General features: G+C 38.7%; 2 protein-coding genes across 2 annotated transcripts; one reads left to right on the forward strand and one right to left on the reverse strand.

The window, feature by feature from the left end:
• The first annotated feature begins 2,836 nt into the window (after nucleotides 1-2,836).
• On the forward strand, nucleotides 2,837-4,022 carry LOC311094799 (uncharacterized protein). Its single transcript, XM_084132973.1, has 3 exons — nucleotides 2,837-2,965; nucleotides 3,246-3,350; nucleotides 3,766-4,022. Exons 1-3 carry the CDS (start codon nucleotides 2,885-2,887, stop codon nucleotides 3,901-3,903), a joined length of 324 nt encoding a protein of 107 aa, XP_083989099.1. The 5' UTR covers nucleotides 2,837-2,884; the 3' UTR covers nucleotides 3,904-4,022.
• An 8,466-nt stretch (nucleotides 4,023-12,488) lies between these two features.
• On the reverse strand, nucleotides 12,489-16,076 carry LOC311094547 (zinc-binding protein A33-like). The gene is made up of 6 exons (XM_084132581.1): nucleotides 15,451-16,076; nucleotides 14,206-14,301; nucleotides 13,863-14,093; nucleotides 13,723-13,745; nucleotides 13,523-13,641; nucleotides 12,489-13,145 (listed from the first exon to the last, which is right to left on the reverse strand). The coding sequence occupies exons 1-6, from the start codon at nucleotides 15,844-15,846 to the stop codon at nucleotides 12,601-12,603; spliced, it is 1,410 nt and encodes a 469-aa protein (XP_083988707.1). The 5' UTR covers nucleotides 15,847-16,076; the 3' UTR covers nucleotides 12,489-12,600.
• Between the last annotated feature and the right edge of the window lie 8,854 nt (nucleotides 16,077-24,930).

The following is a 24,930-nucleotide window of genomic DNA, read 5'->3' on the forward strand; positions in this document are numbered from 1 at the left end:
CTCTTTTGCTACACACTCAAAAGTATGTACTTTTTCCTCACAAAAAAAGTACATACTTTTAGGTCGTAGTATAAGTAGGCGAATTGGGACTCATGTTTTTTCTGGGCTTGTGCAGCGTCACGCAATCGCGCAGAATCTGATGACTGGCGTCAATGGTTCCGTTGCTTTCATTTTGTTCAGCAATTGATGTTGCGATGATTTATATAAAAATGTATATTAAGTCATTCTCGAGTCATACATTTCAAGTCAAGTCTCGAGTCATTGGATCTCAAGTCAAAGTCAAGTCGAGTCATTTTATTAATTTAGTCAAGCAAGTCTCAAGTACTTAAATTTGCGACTCGAGTCTGACTCGAGTCAAGTCATGTGACTCGAGTCCCCCATCTCTGCTATCTGCAATGGAAAACGGAGCGAAAAGTGAGTTGAGTCGAGTCGAGTCGAGCTGGTACTGGTAATGGAAAAGCGCCAATAGATGCACAAGACTCACTCTAAAGACTTACCCGAGCTACCTACCTGTGATCATCCTCTTCAGTCTCCTATTCCCGTCTACCATCTGCCATCTCTGCTGATCAACATCATCGTCCGTTCTCCGCTCTGGTTTTAATCTCTACCTGCAAAGACATTCATATTACTCATTCAGCTCAGTTCATTTATCATCTCAGTACTGCATTACCTACCTTAACATCAGCTGGTTCTGTGCTTCTGTTCTCAATAAATCATTGTTGATCTTACTCCCCTGCCTGAGTCTTCACTAAACCTGACAATCATGTTGTGTATATATAATGTGTAATGCTTATTGTTAAAAATACATAGAGCATAATGTTTTTATTTTATTTCTATGAATGCTGTGTGTGTTACCATCCATGATTCACACTGATAATACTGTGGCAGTTTGTTTAATTTTTACATTGATTATTTATGGTAACAACCAAGTCATCAGTGTGTAAACAATTTCTATAAAATGAAGTGCTGACATTGAAATGGAGCTATAAGGTCCAGTTTGTCTTTCCCGCACATCATTATGACGGTGAGACTCAAACACTTACAGATTTGAGAAGAGCTCTGCTTTTAAAACACTGTTTTACAGTAAAAACTTACTTTTCCCTGTTTAACTGTTTTCAACATTGATAATGTTTCTTGAGCATCAGATCATCATATTAGAGTGATTTCTGAAGGATCATGTGACCCTGAAGACTGGAGTAATGATGCTGAAAATTCAGCTTTGAATCACAGGAATAAATTACTTTTTACTTTATTCACATAGAAAACAGATAATATAAATTGTATTTTGGACACACACGCACACACACACACACACACACACACACACACACACACACACACGTATTCATTTAAGTAAGCAGTAGTTCTTTATCTCAGATTCTCTAAACTGTTAAACATTGCTCTGTATTTTGCCAACTAAATACAATAAGGAAAAACGTTATGGTTTTGTGGGTCCATTTTAAAGTGATAGTCATCAAAGAGTAAAAAACTGTATTAGCCTAAACTGGTGTAAAGACCAGCCATTGGGCGAAGGTATAATGCGTGTATGTCTGTTCAGTGCTCCGGTGAAGTTCACTTTATTTATTAGAATTTAGTTTCAATATTACTTTAGCTCTACGCTTAATCTGACTCCAATCTCAAATGATAATCAAATTTAGATCGTGTTTCTTATTAGAAAATAATCATACATTTTGATTGTCATTTAGATCTTTGATTATTCTGAATATCCCTATTTTCAAATATTTATTCATTAGGACCCGGTATTGCTTTGAGACGTCACGTCGTGAATGTGCGCTCACGATCACAAACTTAGACAGTTCTGAAATAGTCAGAGGATGCAGTGCGAACTATTTTACCCTTAAGCGGCCGCTCTCTGCTGACTCATAACAAAAGGTGTCATTTTTTTAATAGTCGCAAAATGCAGCGTGCTAAGTCAGTGATAGTCAGAAATCGGAAGGTCTCCTTAATGATGTGCTCCATGCTCCATTCATTAGTGCCTTCGGTTTGATCTATCCTGGAAGAGATTTGCGGGAACACCAGACTACACATTAATCTTCTTACAGTGGTGTGTGAGTGTGTAAGACTCGGGAAAACACTGACACAGTACAGGTTCACACAGACTGCTCTGCCACTTGTCATTATATACCCAGACCAGAACAAAAGGCTTGTACAATATTTTTTAGAGTTGTTTTGGGTCAATTCATGCACCCCAGGGGGTGACACCTGGTTTCGGGGGAGAGGAGAGAATCAACAGATATCTTGAAGAGACATCACTCAAAGAGGAGAACAGAAGTTTTCAATCTTTCTCATAATACCAATGACTGCAATGAAATTAAGACCATTTTACCAATCGCACTGAGACATTTAAAATGATACCAAACATGAAAAGGAAAAACAACAGATACATCATATGTGATATATAGACATACTCAGTGAACTTTTAGTGACTTGAATCAGGAGGAAAGGAAGGGAGGAGGGAGAGGGCGATGCAGAGATAAGGAAGGAGAAAAGTTTGGACAAGAAAATGTCCTGTGCTCTTTCTCTGCGATCTTCTGTCCAGGGTGCGTTTTATTGCTTTATTCCAGGGTGAGTTTTATCTCAGCTTTTGTCTTAGCAGGAAAATCAATTCTTACACTGGCATATGTTATTCACTCATTGTCTGCTCTGTTGTGTCCCTATTTATCTGTAATAAATCATTTTTTTCACAGGAACTAAATATTACACAACACCCAAAGTAAAACTCTCTTTGATGTGATTACATGGAATTACAATGACGACTGATGTCACGTGATTTTGACAACATAAATAGTGGACCAGAATCAATCTGTGAGACAAACTGCCTGATAATACAGTTTATTTCATCCGGGCTTTGATCCCCAGCACAATGACTACAGCAATGCCAGAACATGGAGAATGGAGCACAGAGGAGCTCGTCACTGAAGACGTGAAGAAGTTCTGCTTTGAGGTAGGACACAGAAAATCACTCATGCAGTTTTTGTTAAAACACAGTCTAGTAAAATGATCTATTTTGGTGCTATAAAATGTGTGGGGAAACTTATTTGTTGTCATATTTAAAAGAACTGTTTTACTTTTCACTCAAAGTCACATGATTTTTTACATGATTTTTCTGGTATCCGAAGGATAGGCGTCACATAACTCCATAGAGACTAATTAAATTAATCTTTTTGAAAAAATGATAATAATATAGATGAATATAAAATGTGATTTTTAAAATTTTTATTCAGATGAAGCCAGAAATAGAGAAGGAGGTTGGAGCCAACTTAGATTTTTTCACTCCTTTAACCTGTAGGCGTCTGAGTCTGATGGGAGGAACACACACTCTGGTCAAGGTAAGTCTGTGTTTTATTTTTTATGGATTTTGAGCTTATGATTTCATCACTGAAACTCCAAGGCACAATTTGTATGTTTCTATTATCATCACGCCAACTGTGGCAGTGTGTCCTAAACGGGTGCGAAGTGTCCAGTAATTTTTCCGTCCTCTCTGAAAGTCAAAATGCATCAAGTCACTGTATAAAGTTTCACTGCATTTGGAGCCTATAAGAGAAAACTTCTCTCACCGTTGTAGCGTTGATGGACACTCAAACCTCTGCAAGAGATCTCTGTCACTGTCGCAGAACCCGCAGAGATGTGCTTGCTGTCATGGAAAATAAATGTGTTCAGGTCGCTATCAATGTGAACAGAGTTTACATGGAAGAGATCATATAAATTCATCTCTCTCTCTCTCTCTCTCTCTCTCTCTCTCAGGTGTACGTCGGAGTAAATAAGTGCGTTCATGCAATTTTATCTGTAATTATCTACATAGATATGCCAAAGAGTGTGTCTGGAGTCCAGTGCCCTAAAACCGCCAGTGATCCTCTGATCCCTTTTGAATTTAAAAAGTAACAGCATGCAGAATATAGTCTGTCTGATCTAACAACAGACACACAATGAGCTGCCATACTGTATAGAGGAACTATTGAAAACTGTTTCATTCATCAATATTAAACTCAATATTCAAACCCTCCGGTGTCTGTGTCAGTTTATGAACAACACCAATTCACTTCACTTTACTAAAAATATTGCTGAAATAACTGAACATAAATATTTCTCTATCCCAAATTGTCAAAAATAGTAAAAGAAAAAAGCTGCTTTAAAGGGTAACTAAACCCTAAAACAACTTTTTTAGTTAATGATCTGTAAGACTGGGGCTTCTTTAGTGCTGTTCATTGATTTAAGTAAATTTTTTGACATTTGGGTATAAAGTGTTTTAATTCTAGAATATATGGTGTAAAAACATCTGAGTGCTGCCCTCTTCAGGTTGAACGGTGGCTACTGCAGTTGAATTTTGTACATGGGTGCATTTTCAATTTCTGGGTGCGTCAGACAGAGTTACGGCACGCACGGAGATGAAAAGGGTATGTATGGACTTATCTAACTCTGGGGGATACGGTGAATAAGCTAAAGTCCCAAAAAGTCGGCGTGTTCCTTTAAGAAATATGAAAAAAGAAACTGTAAAATGTCTACTTTTGTATGTGTCCACTTACAATCGAAACAAAACATTGTGCTTTTGTATAATAAAGAAAATAAACAGGGTGTGCTTTCTGCCTCTCCGTCTCAGTGAACTTTTTTTCTGAAGCACGTCTCTAAACTTAAACAAAACTCAGCGAATACTAGTCACACAGGCATAAGCAATATATCTGTCTAAACATTTAAGTCTCTGCTATTAAATTATCTCATTCAAAACGAAAACAAATATTCTCTGTTTATGTAATCTGTATGAAAAGATAGAGATGTCAGTCGTTCTCATGGCAACTCATTATCTGCTAATGTGAATACGCCTACAGAGAGCATGCGCTATTGAAACGCGGGTGTCAGGTGCTCGCCCCCCTCGGTTCGTCCCCTCTTATCTCCACTGGGCTCTGCCCACTTTTCCAGCATTTTTCAAATATTGCCAGTGGGTGGAGTCAGGCTCTGACCAGGGGTTGAGTTACCCTTTAAAATAAAGTGAAAAATTTGAAATCCATTTTCCAAGTCAAACCTATTGGTCCTCTTAAGATGGTGATGATCAGATGTGGGACATTTATTGTCTCGAAAGTTTGAGAACCAATGCTTTGGATTTTCTTGTAAAATTTTTTTATTGTAAATATTAATAATATTATTGTTTAGATTGATAAGAGCATTTCATTACTTATAATGGGAAAAGTTTGTTTAACAAAAACGCCAATTAAAGTCTTATCATATGGGACTCTATCTGCGTCAAAATAAAAAAATCAGCCCAACTAACGTCAAAGCTTCTTATCACGTTGCAACCAATTCTCGCTCCCAAGGCGTCAAAAACTGAAGCATGGTCAAGCGCCCCCAGAGTCACAGTGAAGACCCTCTGCGTCTGTTTGCCCCTCTGCATCACTCTATGGACGATTTGGGAACTCCATTGGGAACTCCATTTCCCATTCAATGGGAAACCTGTGGCGTTAACAACAGACACAAATTTTATCAGTAGGAAATTGCGCTGAAGAAGTCTCATATTGAACACATCACGATATTTGGCATCAGTTCACGTGTGCCATATGTTGGTAAGTAGTCGTAAATACGCTGTCCAAAACACTTATTTTACCTGGTCAAAAACAGCTCTGTTTTCAGCATGCCGTTTAAGTGCATGTGTCTTTAAATGATAATGAGCTTTGCTCACCCCGCCCCTCTGTTCTGTGCGTACACCGTTTGTTATAACCATAACACAATAACCATAACGCGGTGTTCATTATTAACGTGGGATTATGAATTATATTGAGAACGTTGTACATAGAAAACATGCCGTAATGTACCCTGAGTGTAAACAGCCGCATTCATCGTGAAGCGTGCTAGCGATTTGCAAAGATTAATATAAAGGTTAATAAAACGTTACACTCACTTCTTCTTCTGGAGGTGCAGCAGGAACACGAATAGTTGGTACCGATCCTTTTTTCAGGAGCAGCTTCTTAGCAAAACCAGCTTTATAACGTTACTGACCCTCGTTTGTAAAGCAGTCTGGTGAAATGATTCGCGCAAACATGAAAGCATTGCTGTTGATCGTGGGGAATATTCCCTTCGAAAACAAACTCAGCCACTGCGTCTTCAGCGGTTCGGATTTAGGAACATCAAAATGATGCTGTGTTCCTTATTACACCCAAGAACAGAACACCACAATCGCTTAGACGCCATCAGACAGTGCTCCAGCATATCAACAATGACCGCGCCGGTCCGTGCTGACTTTGATTGACAGCTCGCTCAGGAGCGAGGGCGGGTCTGTGTTGAAATGCTGCTGTCAATCAACAATCGTGGGAGGGGCGTCCAACCAACGGCTTGATTTAGGAGATGGGAAAACATATAAGAAGATTATAAAAAAACACGGGAAGGATTTTTATCATTTTATGATGGTTGTGTACAGGCACTGCCAACACACATTTCAGTATAATCAACTTGTAAAAGTGCATGTACCATTATATGACCCCTTTAATAAATTGTTTTGCTCACATCAGGTGCACAGTGGTTAAAGACTCCATGTGTTTCAGAGAAGACAGCTGTCTATACCCTCACCAGTCAGCACTTACACTGCAGTACACACTATGGTGTTCAACACCTGTTATAGATGAGTAAACGCATGAATAAATCATTTACAACACTTTCTGCATCCCCTAATCTAAAGTGTAAACTATTCATCACTTGTAAATGTGTTACACTTACCTGTAAATGATCTGTACATGTATTTAAGGCATTTACAACACTTTTTGCACCCTCTAATTGCTACATACATACAACAACAAAAAAAAACATTTATTAAACATTTATGAAACGCATATTCATGTTTTGTAAATGATTAGTTAATCATTTACTAATCAATTGTAAATGACTTGTAACAGAATTTACAAAACACATAAAATGTTAGTATATCACTTGCTAATAATTTATGAATGTTTTGTAAATGATTAGTTCATCATTACCACTTATAAATGACTTACAACTGAACGTTATTATAAAGTGTTACCGAATAAGGAAGAAGGAAGGGTTGGTGCTAGACAGTCTTTTGACCGTGAAAAGGATCGAATTCATGTTATTGGACGTGAAAAAGTTTATAATCGTTTTTTTTTTTTGTGTGTGTGTGTTTTATTTCTCTTAAAATGTAACCTGACAAAGAAAAAGTAAAGTTTACAAGACAAATGATGGATTCACGCGTCAAATCCTTTGTGCTACACCCTTGTGGAAATGGTGAAGAACGAAAAACGTCTTAGATCGCCATTACAATATTATTACAGATGAATACATTTTTAACTTAAATTAATTATTTAATTAAGTTGATTTGTGGCCCATCTGTAAGATTATACAGCAGATTTGTTTATTTTGTTATCCTTTTTTGTGTTGTAGTGAAGAGTTTTGCTCCTCATGCTAATCAAACACACCTAACCGAGATGTTCAGGGTTACTTGTAAACTACAGGAATGAATGTGTGGATTTTGAAATAAACTGCTTCTTATGAGTGATTATAATCAAGGTATTAATCAATATTTTTCCTTCTAAATATCACATGAGTTGAATGACTTCTCTAAGCTTATGAGATTGTACTTTGTTATAGAAGTTACCAGTGTGATTACTGAAATGATCTTTTCATGTATTCTCTAAAGTCTGTATTAAAGGGACACCAGGCAAGTCTGAGTGTTGTTTCTCTACGAAGCTCCCCCTAGTGTCTGGTAGTAAATGCTTTCAAACACTCTGTCATAAAAACGAACTGTTGTCCCTCGCCACGAGCAACCCAGCTGAGCAGAGGAACCGGCTATTTCAAAACCAGTTATGTCTACCGACGCAAGTAAAGCAATATTTTCTTTCCAACTGATGGCGATTTTTATTTGTATTTTTTTATTGTGTTGTCATGCATACTATTATTTTTACCGGGAACGAACGATATGAACGAGGCGAACTACTGCTTTGGTGTTTGTTTGTTTTTGGGAGAATGGGCATGAGCATAAATATATATATATATCTCGGAGGCTAATATTTGTCTAAAGTTATATTAGTAAGGTCTATAAGTTAATCTGGTACTGTAGAATGACGGTTTACCTTTGCTTGTCTAAGAAAACATCAGAACGTTTTTTCTAGCTCGATCATGATATGTGCAACATGTTTATTGCCTATTATCAGACGCGTTGACTTAGTGACATAAAATAAAAGTGTAAGTTACACAAATAAAACCGACAGAGGAACGGCCAAACAACTACAGAAATCAAACGTGTTTGCTAATGACAATGCTAACATCAAAGTTATAGTATCTAGCGTACTAGTAAGCCCGTAACAGACAGCGATCATAATAAAAACCTTTACAGACAATAGCAAACATCCTGAGGTCGCAATTACTTGAAATTTAAATATTAAACACAGTTTATTCCAAAGATACTTACAAGTGCAACAGCAGGATCAGCATCCGTTTTGCAGGCTTCTGTTTCTCTCAGTTCTCCCCATTCTGAAAAAGCCGGTCCGATATTTACTCGAGTCCGACTTGCTCGGTCAGTCTCCCGTTTCCTCTTTCATTGGTCCTCCGACAAAGATTTCCTAGCTTTCTGCATCTTTTTTACAGCCTCAGCCATAACTCAATCTATCGTTGCCCTTTGCTTATAGCTAGCCGGTGCTTGAATGGGGGCGTGTACGTGTGCAGTGCCGTCAAGCAATTCGTTACATCGCGAGACCTGATATCACGCGATACTTCCTGACGCCGACCCGCCGGCCCAAAGTTGCAAGTGAGTTTTTTCCGCTCTCGGGCACCAGGGGGGTGCGAAACCACCACCATTCAACTCGAAATAAGTAATATAACCATTCCACTGACTCCGAAGCTGCTCAGTTAAGGTTAAAAAGTTACCTAGAGCACCTTTAAATATCTGAGCGGTGACTGAAGCTGATGTCAGGAATGCAGGAACAGTGCTTGCTCATTTAGCCCAGCTTCCCAAAAAGAAGTATGGACTTCTTTAACATGTGTCAATACATCCATCTGCTTTTCTAGGGTACCCTGACGACTATAAGTCACAGGATCATTGAAGTCTAGGGTTTAAGGGACCATTTCTTTGTTAAAGCTTTACTAAACTGCGTTATATTAAAGTGTAGCTCTCCTTGAGAGAAAGAACGCATTATCTTGATGTCTTGAGATGACTCTCCTGTTTATAGTTAGAGCCTGGCCAAATCCAACCTTGGAAAAGCTGTGTGTCGGTGTGTGTGTTAGTCTTCTTGGTTACAGGTTAAGAAACCACTGGCATTATTGGAGATTGACTGAGTTGTTGTTCGGGACATGTTGACGCACAGAAACCCAAATCTGCGATCTGGGGGCTGTTCCATAAAAGCCGCTTAGAAAAGCGGGGATTAAACTCCAAAACCGGACTTGAATGAGCCTAACAAATAAGTTGGGGCTAAAGTGGTTCCATAAAAGGTAATTGAAGTTCACGCAATCTCACTAATTTGATCCAGGTTTATCTAGTCTAGATAATTGCGTGTGCACGCGTTTCTGAAGCAGCTCTAGAGGTCGATCGTGGATCAAATCGATCCACCATCAAACAGCGTATATTTTGTGCTGTTTTATGCGTTTGTGACATGTCTCCCCCCCCCCCCCCCCCCCAGTGCAAAACTTACATTTAACAGTTATATTCTCCATCTGTAAATGTTAGAAAGTTGAGCAAATGTATCCATTTTACTGCTAATCTTCATATTGAACGAGCACCGCTGCGCGCATGCGCGCCAAATAGCAGCGCAATAATTCTGACTAAAATATACATTTTGCTTGGAAAATTAATATGCGATACTTTATAACACTAGAAATATCTTCTAATTATAATAATTTATCTTTAGGATGTTGGATAAGTTGCAGTGAACTTCTAGTGAACAGAAGTACTTCAGTGAACAGAAGTAGCCTAATTCAGGGAAGATTTTTTTTTTAAGAAACTAAATATATAAAGATACAAAATATAGTTTTGGGTATAGGACCTATGCTACTTTATAAAGATGACATATACTTATTTAGAATGCTGAGAATTACAGCTTTTAATGCAATAATTTTTTGGATAAAGCAAGAATCCCCAGTTTTAAATGAGTGGTTAGATTTAGTTTCTAGAATTATTTTTTATATATTATACATATAATATAATATATTCTTAATGTACTTTACATTATGGAGAGGATAACATGAAATTAAGAGCAAATGTATACATTTTGAAAAGATATGTGCAACTCTAAAATCAAAGAATATTCCATAAAAGAAAGGAATATATATTATTAGTCTACATTAACTACATTTTTATATAACCCTCCCTTTTATTTCTAGGCTAGTTATTTGTTATTTTATTTATTTGCTTATTTTATATTGAATATTTGATATTCAAATAATATTACTTGAATAACTATTAGGAATTATGTGTCATTATAAGAGTTTGATATAAATATGTGAATGTTAAATTTTTATTAATATTTATTTATTGTTTTTTGTCTTTTCCCTCTTAAATCATATGTAAAAGTGTCTAACTATGTTCTTCTTGGTTATTGTTCTAATCATGTGTGTTGGTGGGTATTATCACAAAAGAAAAAAGTAGAAGGAAAAATAAGGAATATTTATTGGGGGAAATATGTCTTTAAAGGAACTGTCAATTTGTATAATTGTGTTAAATGTGTTTGAATTGAAAGACATAATAAAGTACATAATATATATATATATATATATATATATATATATATATATATATATATATATATATATATATATGTATGTGTGTGTGTGTGTGTGCTAAAATATTTGTTATTTGGACATTAGATGTGCCTTATTTAGAGTTTTAAACCTACAAGTGTATTTTTATGATATATTCAAATGTAGGCTAATATACTGTCAATTACTAAGCTCAGATTCATCTTACCAGTTCAAATTCATACTGTGCTTTTGTAATTATTTATTTTTAATTTTGTGATTTTTGTGATTCTTTTTTTTTAGATTGTGTTCTAATGTTCTTCTAATAATCATAAACATGTACTACAGCTGTCAAACAAACCAGAGAGAAATGTATTCATAAGTCTATATTGTCTAATGTATCATTGTAGCCTTATTTAAGTTGATATTTAAGTTATTTAAGTTTCTGTATACTGTGTATTTATGTTTGGACTAATAATGGTTAATAAAGTCCAATAATGGTATGAGAGAGTGTCAGTGGTAATATCATTGTGTTCTTGTTGGTCAGTGTTAGAGGATCTGTGTAACAACTGAGGCTTAGCCTGACAGTTAGCCTGCCCTGGACCAGGCTAGTTTCCCAGCATAAGTTGCCAGGGTAACTGAGTTTGAACTTTTTTAAGTTTGATTTATGAAACCGAATCTACCAAAAATAAGCCTGACTAACCGAAATAAGCCTGGCTTATACTATAAGCCAGGCTTATCTAATCTTGGTTTATGGAACAGCCCCCTGGATGGTCATGACGTGCCTAAAATTACTATGTTTATCTTTTTCTTAGCCAATGAGAATCATTCAACCTGAAGCAAGGACATAACTTAGACCTTGGTGAAGGGTAAAACTGCAGTGTGTGTGTGTTTTGTGTGTGTGTGTGTGTGGTATGATCTTTGTAACTGTAAGCGGATTGGCCTACGAACTTGAGTCTTGAAGCTGACTTCTGCCTGATGAAACTACAAACCATCTTCAGTAAAACTTTTCTTTAATTTATTATAATTCTGACTCGGGGTCTTCATTCATCATATCTGGTTCTGTTCTTTGACTGTAAAACCCCTTACAGTGTGTTTGAGCTGAACTCTGCAGAAAGTTAGTTCTTCAGGAGTTGAACAACCCTGATTATTATTAGACTGTGTGTTGAATCATGTGTTTGACAAAATCACTTTTAACACTTAAATGTCCTCATATCAAGTTCCTTATCAGTTTTCCTTTGACTCAGGGCTGTTGATTTACAGTTGACTCTTGATATGAGAAGCGTATCATCATAACCAGTGAGCAACTGCACATCTGCATTACTAGTTTTTTTACTATTATTTTTAGTTTTTTTTAATATCGTCTCTAATATGCACAAGCAGAAAACACGAAAAAAGCGAGTATTAGCTTTATAGACCAAACCTGTAAAAAAAAAAAAAAAAACGCTATCTTGTAAAAAATAAATAAAAAATTAGTAAAAAAAAGTACATGTAAGCCTTGCCAACAGAACAAAAGTCTATTAACAAAGACTGCATCATTTTATAGTTAAATGGCCCTGAGATAAAAAGAAATGGACAGTTTTAATGGGTTTCAATGGGGACATTTTTGTCCTTAAGGTCCTGAGTGTAAATATTTTGTGTACCCAGTGATTTATGAAAGGAAATGAGGGTGAAATAAGAAAAATCCAATAAAAATACACACTTGTACCAAATTTGATGCAGTTGGCATTAACAATGAATGATTAAAAAAAAATTGAAACCTGAAAGAGACAAACATGTCCTTAAGGAAACACACGGGTTAAAGGTTGACTTTAAATTTAGCATTTAATTGTGATTGATCAATGAGACCCTTTGATTACAGAGTTATTATTGAAACATAATTTGCAAAACTGTATTAATCTAGAAGCAGAATCAGATTTAACTGTGATTTTCTGCTGTAATAAACAGTTTAACTGGTAAGATCCTCAGAGGAGAAGTTGTGCAGTGATTACATAAGAATGGAAAGACAGTCTCTGTGAAGGATGTGCTGAATCTGCACAGACAGTCTTTAGTTACAGGATCAGAGAATGACACTGTTCCTCTGTCATAGTCCAGCTGAACTCTCACACGCTGAAGCTTCTGTTTAACAGTGAAGACAGTGAGCCGTTGCTCTGGGGATCTTGAGCTGTATTTGCTGTTCATGTACAGCACAAACCAGACATTAGACTTAAAGAAATCCTCTCCCTTCCTTTGGTTTGATGCTGTTGTTATTCCAAGAATCCAGTGTGTATTGTCTCCAACCTCCACATCCCAGCAGTGTGTTCCTGAGTTAAAGCCCTCAGATCCCAGGACACATGCATACCTGTCAAACCTCTCTGGATTATCAGGAAGTGTTTTATATACATCACTGAACGACACACTGGTCAGATCAGCAGAGAGTGTGAGACGAGGATCTGCTGTGTTTGGATCCAGAGTCAACGGAGCTGCAAAGAGAATAACATCAGATTACAGGATGAGATATGATGTATTAGAAATGTAAAGGTTAAACATTTTTCTTTTTCTGAAAGAGATCATAAATCATGCTATCATAACAATGGTCTCTCAGTTACTGTCAGAATGGATTGAGGCTTCAGGTTTAATATCAGTATTCAATAAACACTATTGTCTCCTAATACATAAACATAAACCATGAGGAATAGACTTTTCATTATGAGTTCGCTGTACGATCTGATGATTTTCTGAAATACAGTTCAGATTCACTTTGTAGTGATTATTAAATATATTTCTATCAAATGTTGATGTTGTGTGTGTTTATATGTGAACTATCTTCTGCACTGGTGTCAAATCTGCTGAGACTCACTGTGTTGGACAGTTTCCAGCATCTTCTTCCAGACTCTGAACGGCAGGTTACCCAGATAACGCGACACATGAATCAAAGCTCCAGAACTCATCCGTGGATCCGGCTGTGAGATCTGGACTCTGAGGAACATTCAGGAGTCAGAACTGCAGTGAATTTGAGTTCAGATCCACTGAGAGAAGAGATACGAGCAGCTCACTCACCTTTCCATTGAGGCCTTAAAGTTCTGGAAAATATAGAGTTTGAAAACATTTTAATATCTTATCAAACACTCTCAGTGTCAATGAGTCTCTCTATACAAGTTGTTTTCTGCACAAAGAATGAAGCCAGATTGATTTGTCACCTTTAGAAACGAGACGTCATTGTCTTTCATCATCTCCTCCATGTCTCTGATTGTGTGTGAAAGAGCTGAGATGTGTGTGTTCATCTCCTCCAGCTTCTCCTTCATCCTCTGCTTATTCTGCTCCTCTTCCTCTCTCAGTGCAGTGATTGTAGCTTCTTCTTCGTCTCTGAGAAACTGATGAAGCTTCTCAAACTCTTCTTTAATCTGACGCTCTGTGTGCTCAGCTTGAGACTGAAATCAAATCACATTCACTTCAGTCAGCGCTGTATGAACACACACTCCACTAATGTCAGTGATAAACTCTGTGTGTGAATGTTGAGTATTTAACTCTTTATATCCTCACCTTGATGTGTTCAATTGTTTCATCACACTTTTTCTTCATTTCTTCTCCATGTTTGAGCTTGTCTTGTAAGGACGTCAGTGCTGTATTAAATTCCTCCTACAGGTTAAGATGAAACTCTATGAAACTTGTGCAGCTCTAAGAGGTTTAAACATTGTATGTTTGAATGTTTTTATTGTTATATTATTTATATGTTGAATGGGTCATTCTCATGGAAGCATTTGTGTCTGAATATTATGAGATTTAGTTTGAGTAAAAATAAATACTGGTCTATTGTATACACAAATAAACGCCTGAATTTATTTACAATTAAATAAAAAAATGTATTATGTGTGTTTCTGGCTCCAAACTGATGCTAAATTAAGTTGAGATTGTTAATTTGTCTATACCATATAGAATAGATATAAATTTAGGTATGTTGCAAATTAGCGACAACAGGCATTTAGGGTAATTTTTTTTACAAAATGGTAAAATTAATAAAACACATTTTCCCATCTCAGGTATGTAGATTTTATTCATGGCACAAAGTTGTTAGAACTTATAAACTTTAATTGACAAATTAATGAATCTTGACAACAGCAAGAAACAAAACACTCTCCTACTCCCTAACATTGACAGTAGTTTTTATACATTCCATGTTACACTCTGTTTAACTCTTTCCTTGTTTCTCCAGTGCATACATTATATATTCTTATAGTGTTATTTCCTAACATGCTATTTTTTTTATTTATTTTTTCCTGAAACCATCTAAATACAGCATTATTATATGTAGCCATTATAGCACAATCCAGCCGTTATGGACCAATGTCGCGAATTTGCTACAAACAGAAATCTACAAAGTACGTAAAAAATATTCGTCACATGAAGTCTATATGAATAACATAGCTATAGAGGCAATCAATAAGCTGGTACATATTTTTATCTTAGCACAACTTAACTCATTTTGGGAAATTTTCTCCACATTTGCGCCCTTGATATGCGGATTTTGCAAACCAAAATATTAGCTTCCGTGAACCGGATGTAGTTCCCACTCCGACCGCTCCTACGAGAAACCAGTGCGTGCAAAAGGTTCCTAGGTATGTATCAAATGTGCACAAACAGGCATTGGGGGAAAACACACGCTATCTCGCCTGCAGTCTGAATGGAAGGGGTTTGTTGCAAATTCGCGACAGTGGGCGTTAAGGGGATAATACTGTTTCTATGTATATCACTGTATTTAACATTTGAAATGAGAGACATTTGTCTTACCTTGTAAGATGAAAGCACTTCACTGATGGGTCTGAATGTGTGATTGGTGTGTTTCTCTGAGTCTCTGCACACTATACACACAGGCTGTTTGTCCTCCAGACAGAAGAGTTTGAGTTTCTCACTGTGTAAACTGCAGATCTCCTCAGATCCTGATGAACGTTTCTCATTTCCCTCCTTTATCAATGAATCACACAAGTTTTTTAACGCTAGACTAACTGGAGGTTCATTTCTAGATGATCTTCTCCTGCAGACAGGACACTCCTGAGTTTCCTTAGTTTTCCAGAACTGTTGTAGACACTCTTTACAAATACTGTGACTACAGGACAGAAGAACAGGAGTCTTGAAGATTTCATAGCAAACAGGACAAGAAAGCTCTTCCACAGATTTTGGATCCATTTCCTCGTCTTGTAAAAGATCCAATAATCTACAATTTACTTTCACTTTCTGAACTTTGGTTTAAAGAGTAAACAACTATTACAATCAAAATCTAATCTAGGTTCAATCAGAAATACACAAAAGCCCTAATGTAATGTGTCCTCCTCTGTTCTTCACGACTCGTTTTAGCTTTCAGTAAAAGTGAAAGGCAGAAATAATGACTAGTCACTTCCTGGAAGGTTTTGTAAGAGGGTGGAGTTTCTGATGAACTTTTGGAGCTTCTGGGACTGGTTGCATAAACCACTGAAACTAGTAAGTTAGTCTTTTTTTTTTTCTTTAAAACGATTCATAACTTTTTTAAGTCAGTTATATAAAAATTTGATTCCAAAAAAAATAAGACTGATTGTCCCTTCTAGTGGGTCATATAAGACTGTCACATCCACCAGCTGGAGTGCCCATGATCTCCACTAGGGGGAAACACCTCCCGACTCTCGCCATCTTATCATGGACTACATTTCCCATAACCCACTGCCTGGACCCATTATGCTTGCTTACATTCTGCTGTCTCACAATACCTTGTTAATATTGCCTATATAACCCCTGTATGTGCTGTCATTCCTTGAAAAAGTTTTGGATGTTGTTACTCTGCATTTCTAAGTGTTATCCTGGTTTCATGTGTCTTGTTTTTTTATTTTTTATTCTCTGCCTGTTTTCTGGATTCCCTTTTTGCCTGTGTTTTCTGTAGTGAAGGTGAAGTGAAGCATTATGAACCAGCGAAGCTTTCAACACAATTGTATCAGAAAAAAGTTCATTACACAAAGCTTTTCAAACCAGAGCTTGACGAGGACCTCTGCTGGTGAAAGTGAGGCAAAATGTTTCACATCCAAACGCATTAATCTTGGAAGCAAACATGAATGAATGGATGGATGAATAAATTAATTAATCAATATATTAAATAGCCTACATGACAACAATCTGTTCCATTGCATACTCATAGTAACTCAAAACAATAAAGATAACATTTTGTATCCTGGATGTGGACATTTTTCCTGTTTGTAAACCAACAAAACTCATGAATAGAGGGAGTAAATAAATGCAGGTGCATGCACACAAAGACACACACTTTCACATCTTATACATCTTATAGGGGTTGTTTACACCTGGCCACTTCATGCGTTTTCTCAGATCGGATAGCTATCTGATTTATCAAAACGATTCCATTTACACATCACATAAATGTGTTTTTGCGAAACGGATTTAAATCCGATCTTCAATCCCCGCGCTATATGCAGATTTAATGGAGTGCACGTCACCGAAAGCAACAGATATGAGCTGCATTTTATTGATCATCAGCTAAAATTTCAAAATCAAAGACCGCAATAAGAGAGAGCGGCAACAGCCCTGGTAAGATCATTTCGTTTCTTTACTTTTAATGATGATGATTGTGTGTTAAGCTTCTCACTTTCACTTTGATTATAGTTTGCACGTTGGCTTAATGAATAGATGCTCAGCTTCTCATCTGCGGTCACGGTGTCATATCTGGCTATAATATTACATATAGCCTATTACACGCTCTCACACGTTTATTTTTTTTACCATTTTTGGGAGGAGTACAATTAACATATGTGGTTTCAACAACCAGATGCATTTACACTTGTCCAGTTTCGTCTGGAGTGCGTCTCAGACCTCCTCCTGAAGTGGTTTGAGCGATCGGATTCAAATCTGTCTCGAATGCGTTTCGGAGGGCATTTACACCTGGTCTCTTCACGATCGGCTAGATATCCCATCTGAGAAAACCATGCGAGTGGCCAGGTGTAAACAGCCCCCATACAGATGAGGCCATTAAGAATCCGCATCGCAAGGAAAGGGATTCAGTAGTATAGTGTAGTATAGTGTAGTGTAGTGTAGTGTAGTGAACTGTAGTGTAGTGTAGTATAGTGTAGTATAGTGTAGTATAGTGTAGTATAGTGTAGTATAGTGTAGTATAGTGTAGTATAGTGTAGTGTAGTGAACTGTAGTGTAGTGTAGTATAGTGTAGTATAGTGTAGTGTAGTGAACTGTAGTGTAGTGTAGTAAAGTAAAGTAGTGAAGTTCTCTGGCACATGACGTACATCACTAGTCAGACGGCTGACGGCTAGTCAGCACGATTTAGCTACAAGTACTTTGCCAGCGAGTAGCCTGCTCGGTTGCCCTTTTGTGCATCGTCTGAAGAAGCACTTATCTCCAGAGCCATTCCCTGCTTAGCTGTCGGACGACGTCTTTAACCACCAGCATTGCCAGCACGTCGCGAAAACGACCAGCACTACTACAGCAGTGAGTTTTTTGTTTTGTTTGATGAGCCACGGCGCGAAGCGTCCATTGTGTTTAAGGTCTCTCCGCTCCCAACTTAAGCCATGCTACAGGCCTGCAACGTGTATTTATTTTATTTCATTGAGTGGCCATTTAGTAATTTGCCGGCTTAGCTTTAATTTTGGGGAATTGAATGTATTTGTATAATTGGTCATTGGACTGAACTGTGTTTCATTTGAATTGCACTTTTGATATTTGAACTGTGTATATTGTTAAGTAAACATGCAATTTATTCTCTTATCCACGACTTTCCCGAACTCTGACCTTTCCCGTGATCGCTATGGCAACGTAGAACAAGCCGGTAACGAACTTTCGGTTTACGTTAGCCTGAACACACCGCTATTCAGAGAGCCTCAACAAGCCCAAACAATTTGCTTGGATAATGAGGAGTAGAGCTTAGATCGGGCCCAAAAAATCAAGCCTGACCCTACCTGAGCCCGTTAATTGTGTCCGAGCCCGGCCCAATTTAGACCCAATCATTTTTAATACGTGGGCCGTTATAACCAGGGGCGGCGCCAGAGAATTTTTTAACGTGCTGAGGGGGTGCTATATATATTATATATAAATACTTTTAATAAATGAGCAAAAATTGGCCACTTAATATTTAATATTCAATCATTTTAATGATCACAATTAAAGTATTAATTTTATTAAATTGAACAAGCACAACATTCGGCATTCAATCAAATATTATTAAAGATTTATTATTATTAATAATGTTATTTCAACACAATATCTCGTTATTTCGACATCATATGTGTGCCGAGTGTGCGTGCAATAAGCAAGATGTGCATTTGTAAATCCAGTGACACGCGTGCCGTGCATTGATTTTTATTAATAAACTATAGTGTTTTCTGCAGTGTCTGCTGCAAAGATGAAGTTGACGATCGCCATCTCCGTAGTGAACACGCCTATAGCCTGGAGAGAAATGCACATCTTGGATTACATAATCAGAGAGTAGCCTATTTCTTTTCATTTTTAATTGTTTCGTTTAAAGACATTTAAAGCTTTCTTTAGATAGGCTATATTTCTTATGTCTGAGTTTCGGTTAATTTATGATGAGATGCGCTCACGTGCAATGCCAAAGTGTGTCCACGGCGCACCGGTGCCTATGTCATGATTTATATTGTCTGCTATGCTTCTTATTTATTAAATCCAGGCAATTGGTTGATGAAAAATGTATTAAAATTAAATTACAATTTATTCAAAACGAAATTCACTTTAAAGAAAGGCTTTCTACAAAAAACTTAATGAAGAAAATTAAGTTTAATCATGTCTGACCCATTAACAAAATCATGTCTGACCCCACTCTATGTCTCATGATGCATCCTATCATGGTGTTCACTTTTCATAATCAACATACAGTACCAGTCAAAAGTTTGGAAACGTTACTATTTTTAATGTTTTTGAAATAAGTCTCTTATGCTCATCAAGCCTGCAGTTAAAAAAACAAAAAACAGTAATATTATGAAATATTATTACAATTTAAAATAATGGTTCTCTTTTTTAATATACTTTAAAATGTAATTTATTTTTGTGATGCAAAGCTGAATTTTCATCAGCAAGTACTCCAGTCTTTGGTGTCTTATGATCCTTCAGAAATCATTCTATAATTGTAGGATCGTCTTTTCACGATCAGATAGCTATCCCATCTGAGAAAACGCATGAAGTGGCCAGGTGTAAACAGCCCCATGACAAAAACATACGCACGAAAGCCTAAAACAAACGCTGGTTGGCCTCTCACGTCCAAATTTGACGAAGTGGTGGGGGAAGTGACGTATGCCGTAAAGCAGTCGAATTTTGTAGTTCTTTTTGTACTTGGGTTACTACCCGAACCCCGAAGTTACATAGTGCCAGTAAAAGCGATACAGACCCCGTCAGGCTATGGCAGACGTGTCATTCAACCTATTGTAAGTCGATGTAATATCACAAGGGTCTTGGAAATATATTATGAAGGTTGAAAAGTTTTACAGTGTGCCTTTAAATAACAGTTTAAAAAAGGTGGTCTGCTATTTTTCACAAAGGAAGCTCAGTCAGTCAGTCAGATAGATAGATAGATAGATAGATAGATGCACCTTTGTAAGATATGCGCTCGTCTTCACAAAAACTAGACTACATGCAGGGTTTTTAAACATCTCGTGTGGAGAAAATATAGTTTGTTCTGGGCAGTGTGGCAAAGCCATGGCAAAAAGCAGGATAACTTGTAGCTATAGACTACTTGAAAGGAAAACAAATTTGCCAAGTAAAAACAGAGTTTGTGTTGTTGAATCATTTTTTGTTGTTGTTTTTAGTAGGCTACATCTTAAAATATAGAGCTCATGACAAATAAAAGTTCCAGATGGACAAACATTAAATGCAAAAACCAGTGTGAATAACAATATGTTAAAATAAACTAGAGAGTGGATACACAGATATGGCCTATTTATGAATGAAATTCATGCATTTATTTGTCATTTAAACTGATGCAAACAGGGAAAGAGAGTAGAAAACACTTATTATCCTGTCGCCCCCTCTAGTGGACAGCATTGAGTATTACGGCCTTCGCTGCTCAGATAACGCAAGTCAAGGGGAAAGAAAGTCTGACCAGTTAGAAAATATATAAGCGAGTCAGACCAGTCTGAAGGTCTGAGCTGAATTTGGTGAAGCATTAAAGTTCTAGGCGGAGTCAATTTCTCATAATAATAATAAATAATAATAATAATGTTCAAATATGCTGGCTTTCTTAAGCCAACATAATAAAGAAAACTCAGTATGTAATAAAATTGTATTAGTTTTATAATAAAACTAATAACATTTTAAAGGTAGCCTATGCCGTGCTCTTCAACTTACATGATTTTAATTAATCCCAAACAGTATTAATGTACGTTCACTGATTCTAGCTTCTCTCTTTTCTGTCTCTTTCTTTTCATGTGAACTGTGAACACATGCTTACATTCATAAATATAAATTTTATTTCTATTCAATTTTCAAAATTATTTATAGCCTATATAAAAGACGAGAGTGGTAGGCTACATGTTACGGACATATTATCATGGTACAGTTCAGCCTATCATATAAAATGTATGACAAATAAGGGCGTGGTTAACTTTGATTGACAGCTGATAACGAGCATAGGCTGCGCCAAGGAGAATGACAACATAAGAAGCGCCATTTTTTAACACAGTTGAAATATAATACTACTGTTTTTGAATCATGAAATGTAGTTTTAAGAGTTTTTCAGGCGAGAATGTAGTTGTTTAAAGCTCAAATCTGTGGTTTATTTATAAAGATTTATGAAAATTTTATCCAGTTGTGAGATCCAGCGATGACCGGGCGCTCGGCGCTCATGTACCCCGCCTGGAGCAACCTTTCCTCGGCTAGTCGTTCTGGCGTTTGCCGCGGACTCTGGCGTCTCTGTAGTGGTTAAACATGAGATATGATTCGTCTTGTCTATGTCACGTGTCTGTTCTGTCTTGTGCTGCACATGGGTGTTTGTTGTTTTGTGCCATGTGCTCTCCTGTCTATTGTCTAGCCCCTCCCATCTTGTTATCTGATTATTGGTTAATTTGTCCCACCTGTTTGTCTCATTACCCTCCTTGTTGTTCCCCTATTTAGCCTCCTTGTGTTTGTAGTCTTGTGCTGGTTCGTTGTCCGAGTTACCTGTCTTTGATGTTCTTGTCTGTTGATTTTCTGAGTTCTGAGTTTTCTGTATTTTTGTCTGTGTTTGTTAATTAAATCTTCTCTGCACTTGAATCCTCGTCTCTCGCTCACTCGCCCCGTGACAGAACGAACCAGCCAAAATGTGGATTCAGCGGAGCGAGATTTTTTCTTCAGAGGAGGAGAAGGGAAATTCCATTTCCCTATTGGAATATTTCTCCAGATGTGTTCAGAGAACTTTGGAGGAGGAGAGCACCATGTCAGACGGTGATCAGATCGGAGGAGGTGGTCCGGTGGTCCGGAGACGGAGGAGGAGAAGGAAGACCTCCTCTGTGACTATTCCGGTGGTCCCAGTTCCGGTGGTCCCAGTTCCGGTGGTCCCGAGTCCGGTGGTCCCAATTCCGGTGGTCTCAAGACACAGGAGGAGGAGAAGGGTTCCCTCCATAATTGTTCCGGTGGTCCCAATTCCGGTGGTGCTTGCCGAGCCTGTGTCTTCGGACAAGATGGCCGCCGCCGAGTCTGTTCACGTCACGTCTGCCGGGCCTGTGTCTTCGGACAAGATGGCCGCTACAGAGACTGTTCACGTCACGCCTGCCGAGCCTGTGTCTTCGGACAAGATGGCCGCCGCCGAGCCTGTTCACGTCACGCCTGCCGAGCCTGTGTCTTCGGACAAGATGGCCGCCGCCGCGAGTGTTCACGTCACGTCTGCCGAGCCTGTGTCCCCTGATAAGATGGCCGCCGCCGAGAGTGTCCACGTCACACCTGTCGAGCCTGTGTCCTCTGACAAGATGGCCGCCGTCGAGCCTGTGTCTGTTCCTGAGCCTGAGCCGGTGGTGTCTGTTCCTGAGCCTGAGCCGGTGGTGTCTGTTCCTGAGCCTGAGCCGGTGGTGTCTGTTCCTGTTCCTGAGCCGGTGGTGTCTGTTCCTGTTCCTGAGCCGGTGGTGTCTGTTCCTGTTCCTGAGCCGGTGGTGTCTGTTCCTGTTCCTGAGCCTGAGCCAGTGTCTGTTCCTGAGCCGGAGCCAGTGTCTGTTCCTGTGTCTGTTCCTGTGTCTGTTCCTGTGTCTGTGTCTTTGTCTGTGTCTTTGTCTGTGTCTTTGTCTGTGTCTTTGTCTGTGTCTGTGTCTGTGTCTTTGTCTGTGTCTGTGTCTTTGTCTGTGTCTTTGTCTGTGTCTGTGTCTGTGTCTTTGTCTGTGTCTTTGTCTGTTCCAGTGCCTGAGCCTGTGGTGCCAGTTCCAGTGCCTGAGCCTGTGGTGCCAGTTCCAGTGCCTGAGCCTGTGGTGCCTGAGCCTGTGGTGCCAGTTCCAGTGCCTGAGCCTGTGGTGCCAGTTCCAGTGCCTGAGCCTGTGGTGCCAGTTCCAGTGCCTGAGCCTGTGGTGCCAGTTCCAGTGCCTGAGCCAGTGGTGCCAGTTCCAGTGCCTGAGCCTGTGGTGCCAGTTCCAGTGCCTGAGCCAGTGGTGCCAGTTCCTGAGCCGTTGGCGTCTGTTCCAGTTCCTGCGCCGTGGCCGCCCTGGCCGCCCGAGGGAAAGTCTCCGCCCTGGCCGCCCGAGGGAAAGTCTCCGCCCTGGCCGCCCGAGGGAAAGTCTCCGCCCTGGCCGCCCGAGGGAAAGTCTCCGCCCTGGCCGCCCGAGGGAAAGTCTCCGCCCTGGCCGCCCGAGGGAAAGTCTCCGCCCTGGCCACCAGATGGACTGTTTGCTTCGCCCTGTTCCCCCGATGTACTGTCTGTGTCACCCTGGCCCCTTTGAGTCTGTTACCCCCTGTTTCTGTTTCCCTTCTTGGACCTGGCCTCCCGTCCCTCCCGTCCCGCCCTGGTCTGTCCCTCCCGTCCCTAGTGGAGCGTCTGGTAGCCGCTCCTTTAGGAGGGGGTAATGTCACGTGTCTGTTCTGTCTTGTGCTGCACATGGGTGTTTGTTGTTTTGTGCCATGTGCTCTCCTGTCTATTGTCTAGCCCCTCCCATCTTGTTATCTGATTATTGGTTAATTTGTCCCACCTGTTTGTCTCATTACCCTCCTTGTTGTTCCCCTATTTAGCCTCCTTGTGTTTGTAGTCTTGTGCTGGTTCGTTGTCCGAGTTACCTGTCTTTGATGTTCTTGTCTGTTGATTTTCTGAGTTCTGAGTTTTCTGTATTTTTGTCTGTGTTTGTTAATTAAATCTTCTCTGCACTTGAATCCTCGTCTCTCGCTCACTCGCCCCGTGACAGTCTATATCTAATGGGCGATTTTTGGTCTCGTAAATCTATAATTTGTTCCCTGGCCAATCGTTTTGGCTGAGGGGAAGTTTCATAACTTTATAAGCTATTTAACTTTACCGTTGTATGGTTAGACTAGAGCGCTGACTTTGTATGTTTGACTGAATTGTTTGCTTTATTTGTATAGCTTCTTGTACCTTTTACTTATACTTTTATAATAGCTAATATTGATAAAACTGAAATTTAACAAAAAGAGACTGGGTTGAGTTTTGTCATTTTAAATTTTAATACGAAGATGATCTGTAATGTTGTTTACTGCAACATCTGTTGTTTAGTACAAATGCACATATTGCCTGGACCATATTAAAATGTTTAATATTTTTATATTATATTTAAACGAAAAGAGGCAGGTTTGTGTTTTATATTTCGTTTTGTTATAAATAGGCAAACGTTATATGCAGTGAATATAATCAACACGCGTTGCCTGAACCAAATTTGTGTGGCTATAATGTTTAAGATTTCTTTAAATGAAAACGAAAAGAGTTAGTGTGGTGTTTTATAACATATTTCATTGCCTAAAATATACACAGAGATAACCGGAGTAGCAGAGCGAGCTGAGTGACGTGCACTGCATCCTTTACCCATATATGGATTGGCCAGAAGGTGGGCGGGGTTAGGATTTCCCAAGATTTTCCAAGATGGCGCCGCCCATACCCCCATAAACGGCTTCAAAACCGTTCTTCAGAAAGTCTATGGGTGACGTCACAGACGCTTTGTCCATATTTTTTACAGTCTATGACATGAACTTGGTGAGCTCGCGCAAAAAATCTTCAGCACAGCGACTCATTTAAACCCCTCTGATTGGCCGATGTGTTCAACAGACATGTCTGTGATTGGCTACAATGCTCAACGCTGCAAAAGCACGTCGTAAGTA

Source organism: Abramis brama (assembly GCF_963993115.1).
Source record: "Abramis brama genome assembly, chromosome: 13".
NCBI classification, from domain to species: Eukaryota; Metazoa; Chordata; class Actinopteri; order Cypriniformes; family Leuciscidae; genus Abramis; species Abramis brama.

What these genes read in the sequence shown, in the direction of transcription:
- LOC311094799 (XM_084132973.1), top strand. Translation starts at nt 2,885, where the DNA reads ATGACTACAGCAATGCCAGAACATGGAGAATGGAGCACAGAGGAGCTC. An exon ending in TGAAGAAGTTCTGCTTTGAG is followed by an intron (nt 2,966 to 3,245) that starts GTAGGACACAGA and finishes ATTTTTATTCAG; the next exon opens with ATGAAGCCAGAAATAGAGAA. An exon ending in GAACACACACTCTGGTCAAG is followed by an intron (nt 3,351 to 3,765) that starts GTAAGTCTGTGT and finishes TCTCTCTCTCAG; the next exon opens with GTGTACGTCGGAGTAAATAA.
- LOC311094547 (XM_084132581.1), bottom strand. Translation starts at nt 15,846, where the DNA reads ATGGATCCAAAATCTGTGGAAGAGCTTTCTTGTCCTGTTTGCTATGAA. An exon ending in AAACAATTGAACACATCAAG is followed by an intron (nt 14,094 to 14,205) that starts GTGAGGATATAA and finishes ATTTGATTTCAG; the next exon opens with TCTCAAGCTGAGCACACAGA. An exon ending in TTTAAGGCCTCAATGGAAAG is followed by an intron (nt 13,642 to 13,722) that starts GTGAGTGAGCTG and finishes AATGTTCCTCAG; the next exon opens with AGTCCAGATCTCACAGCCGG.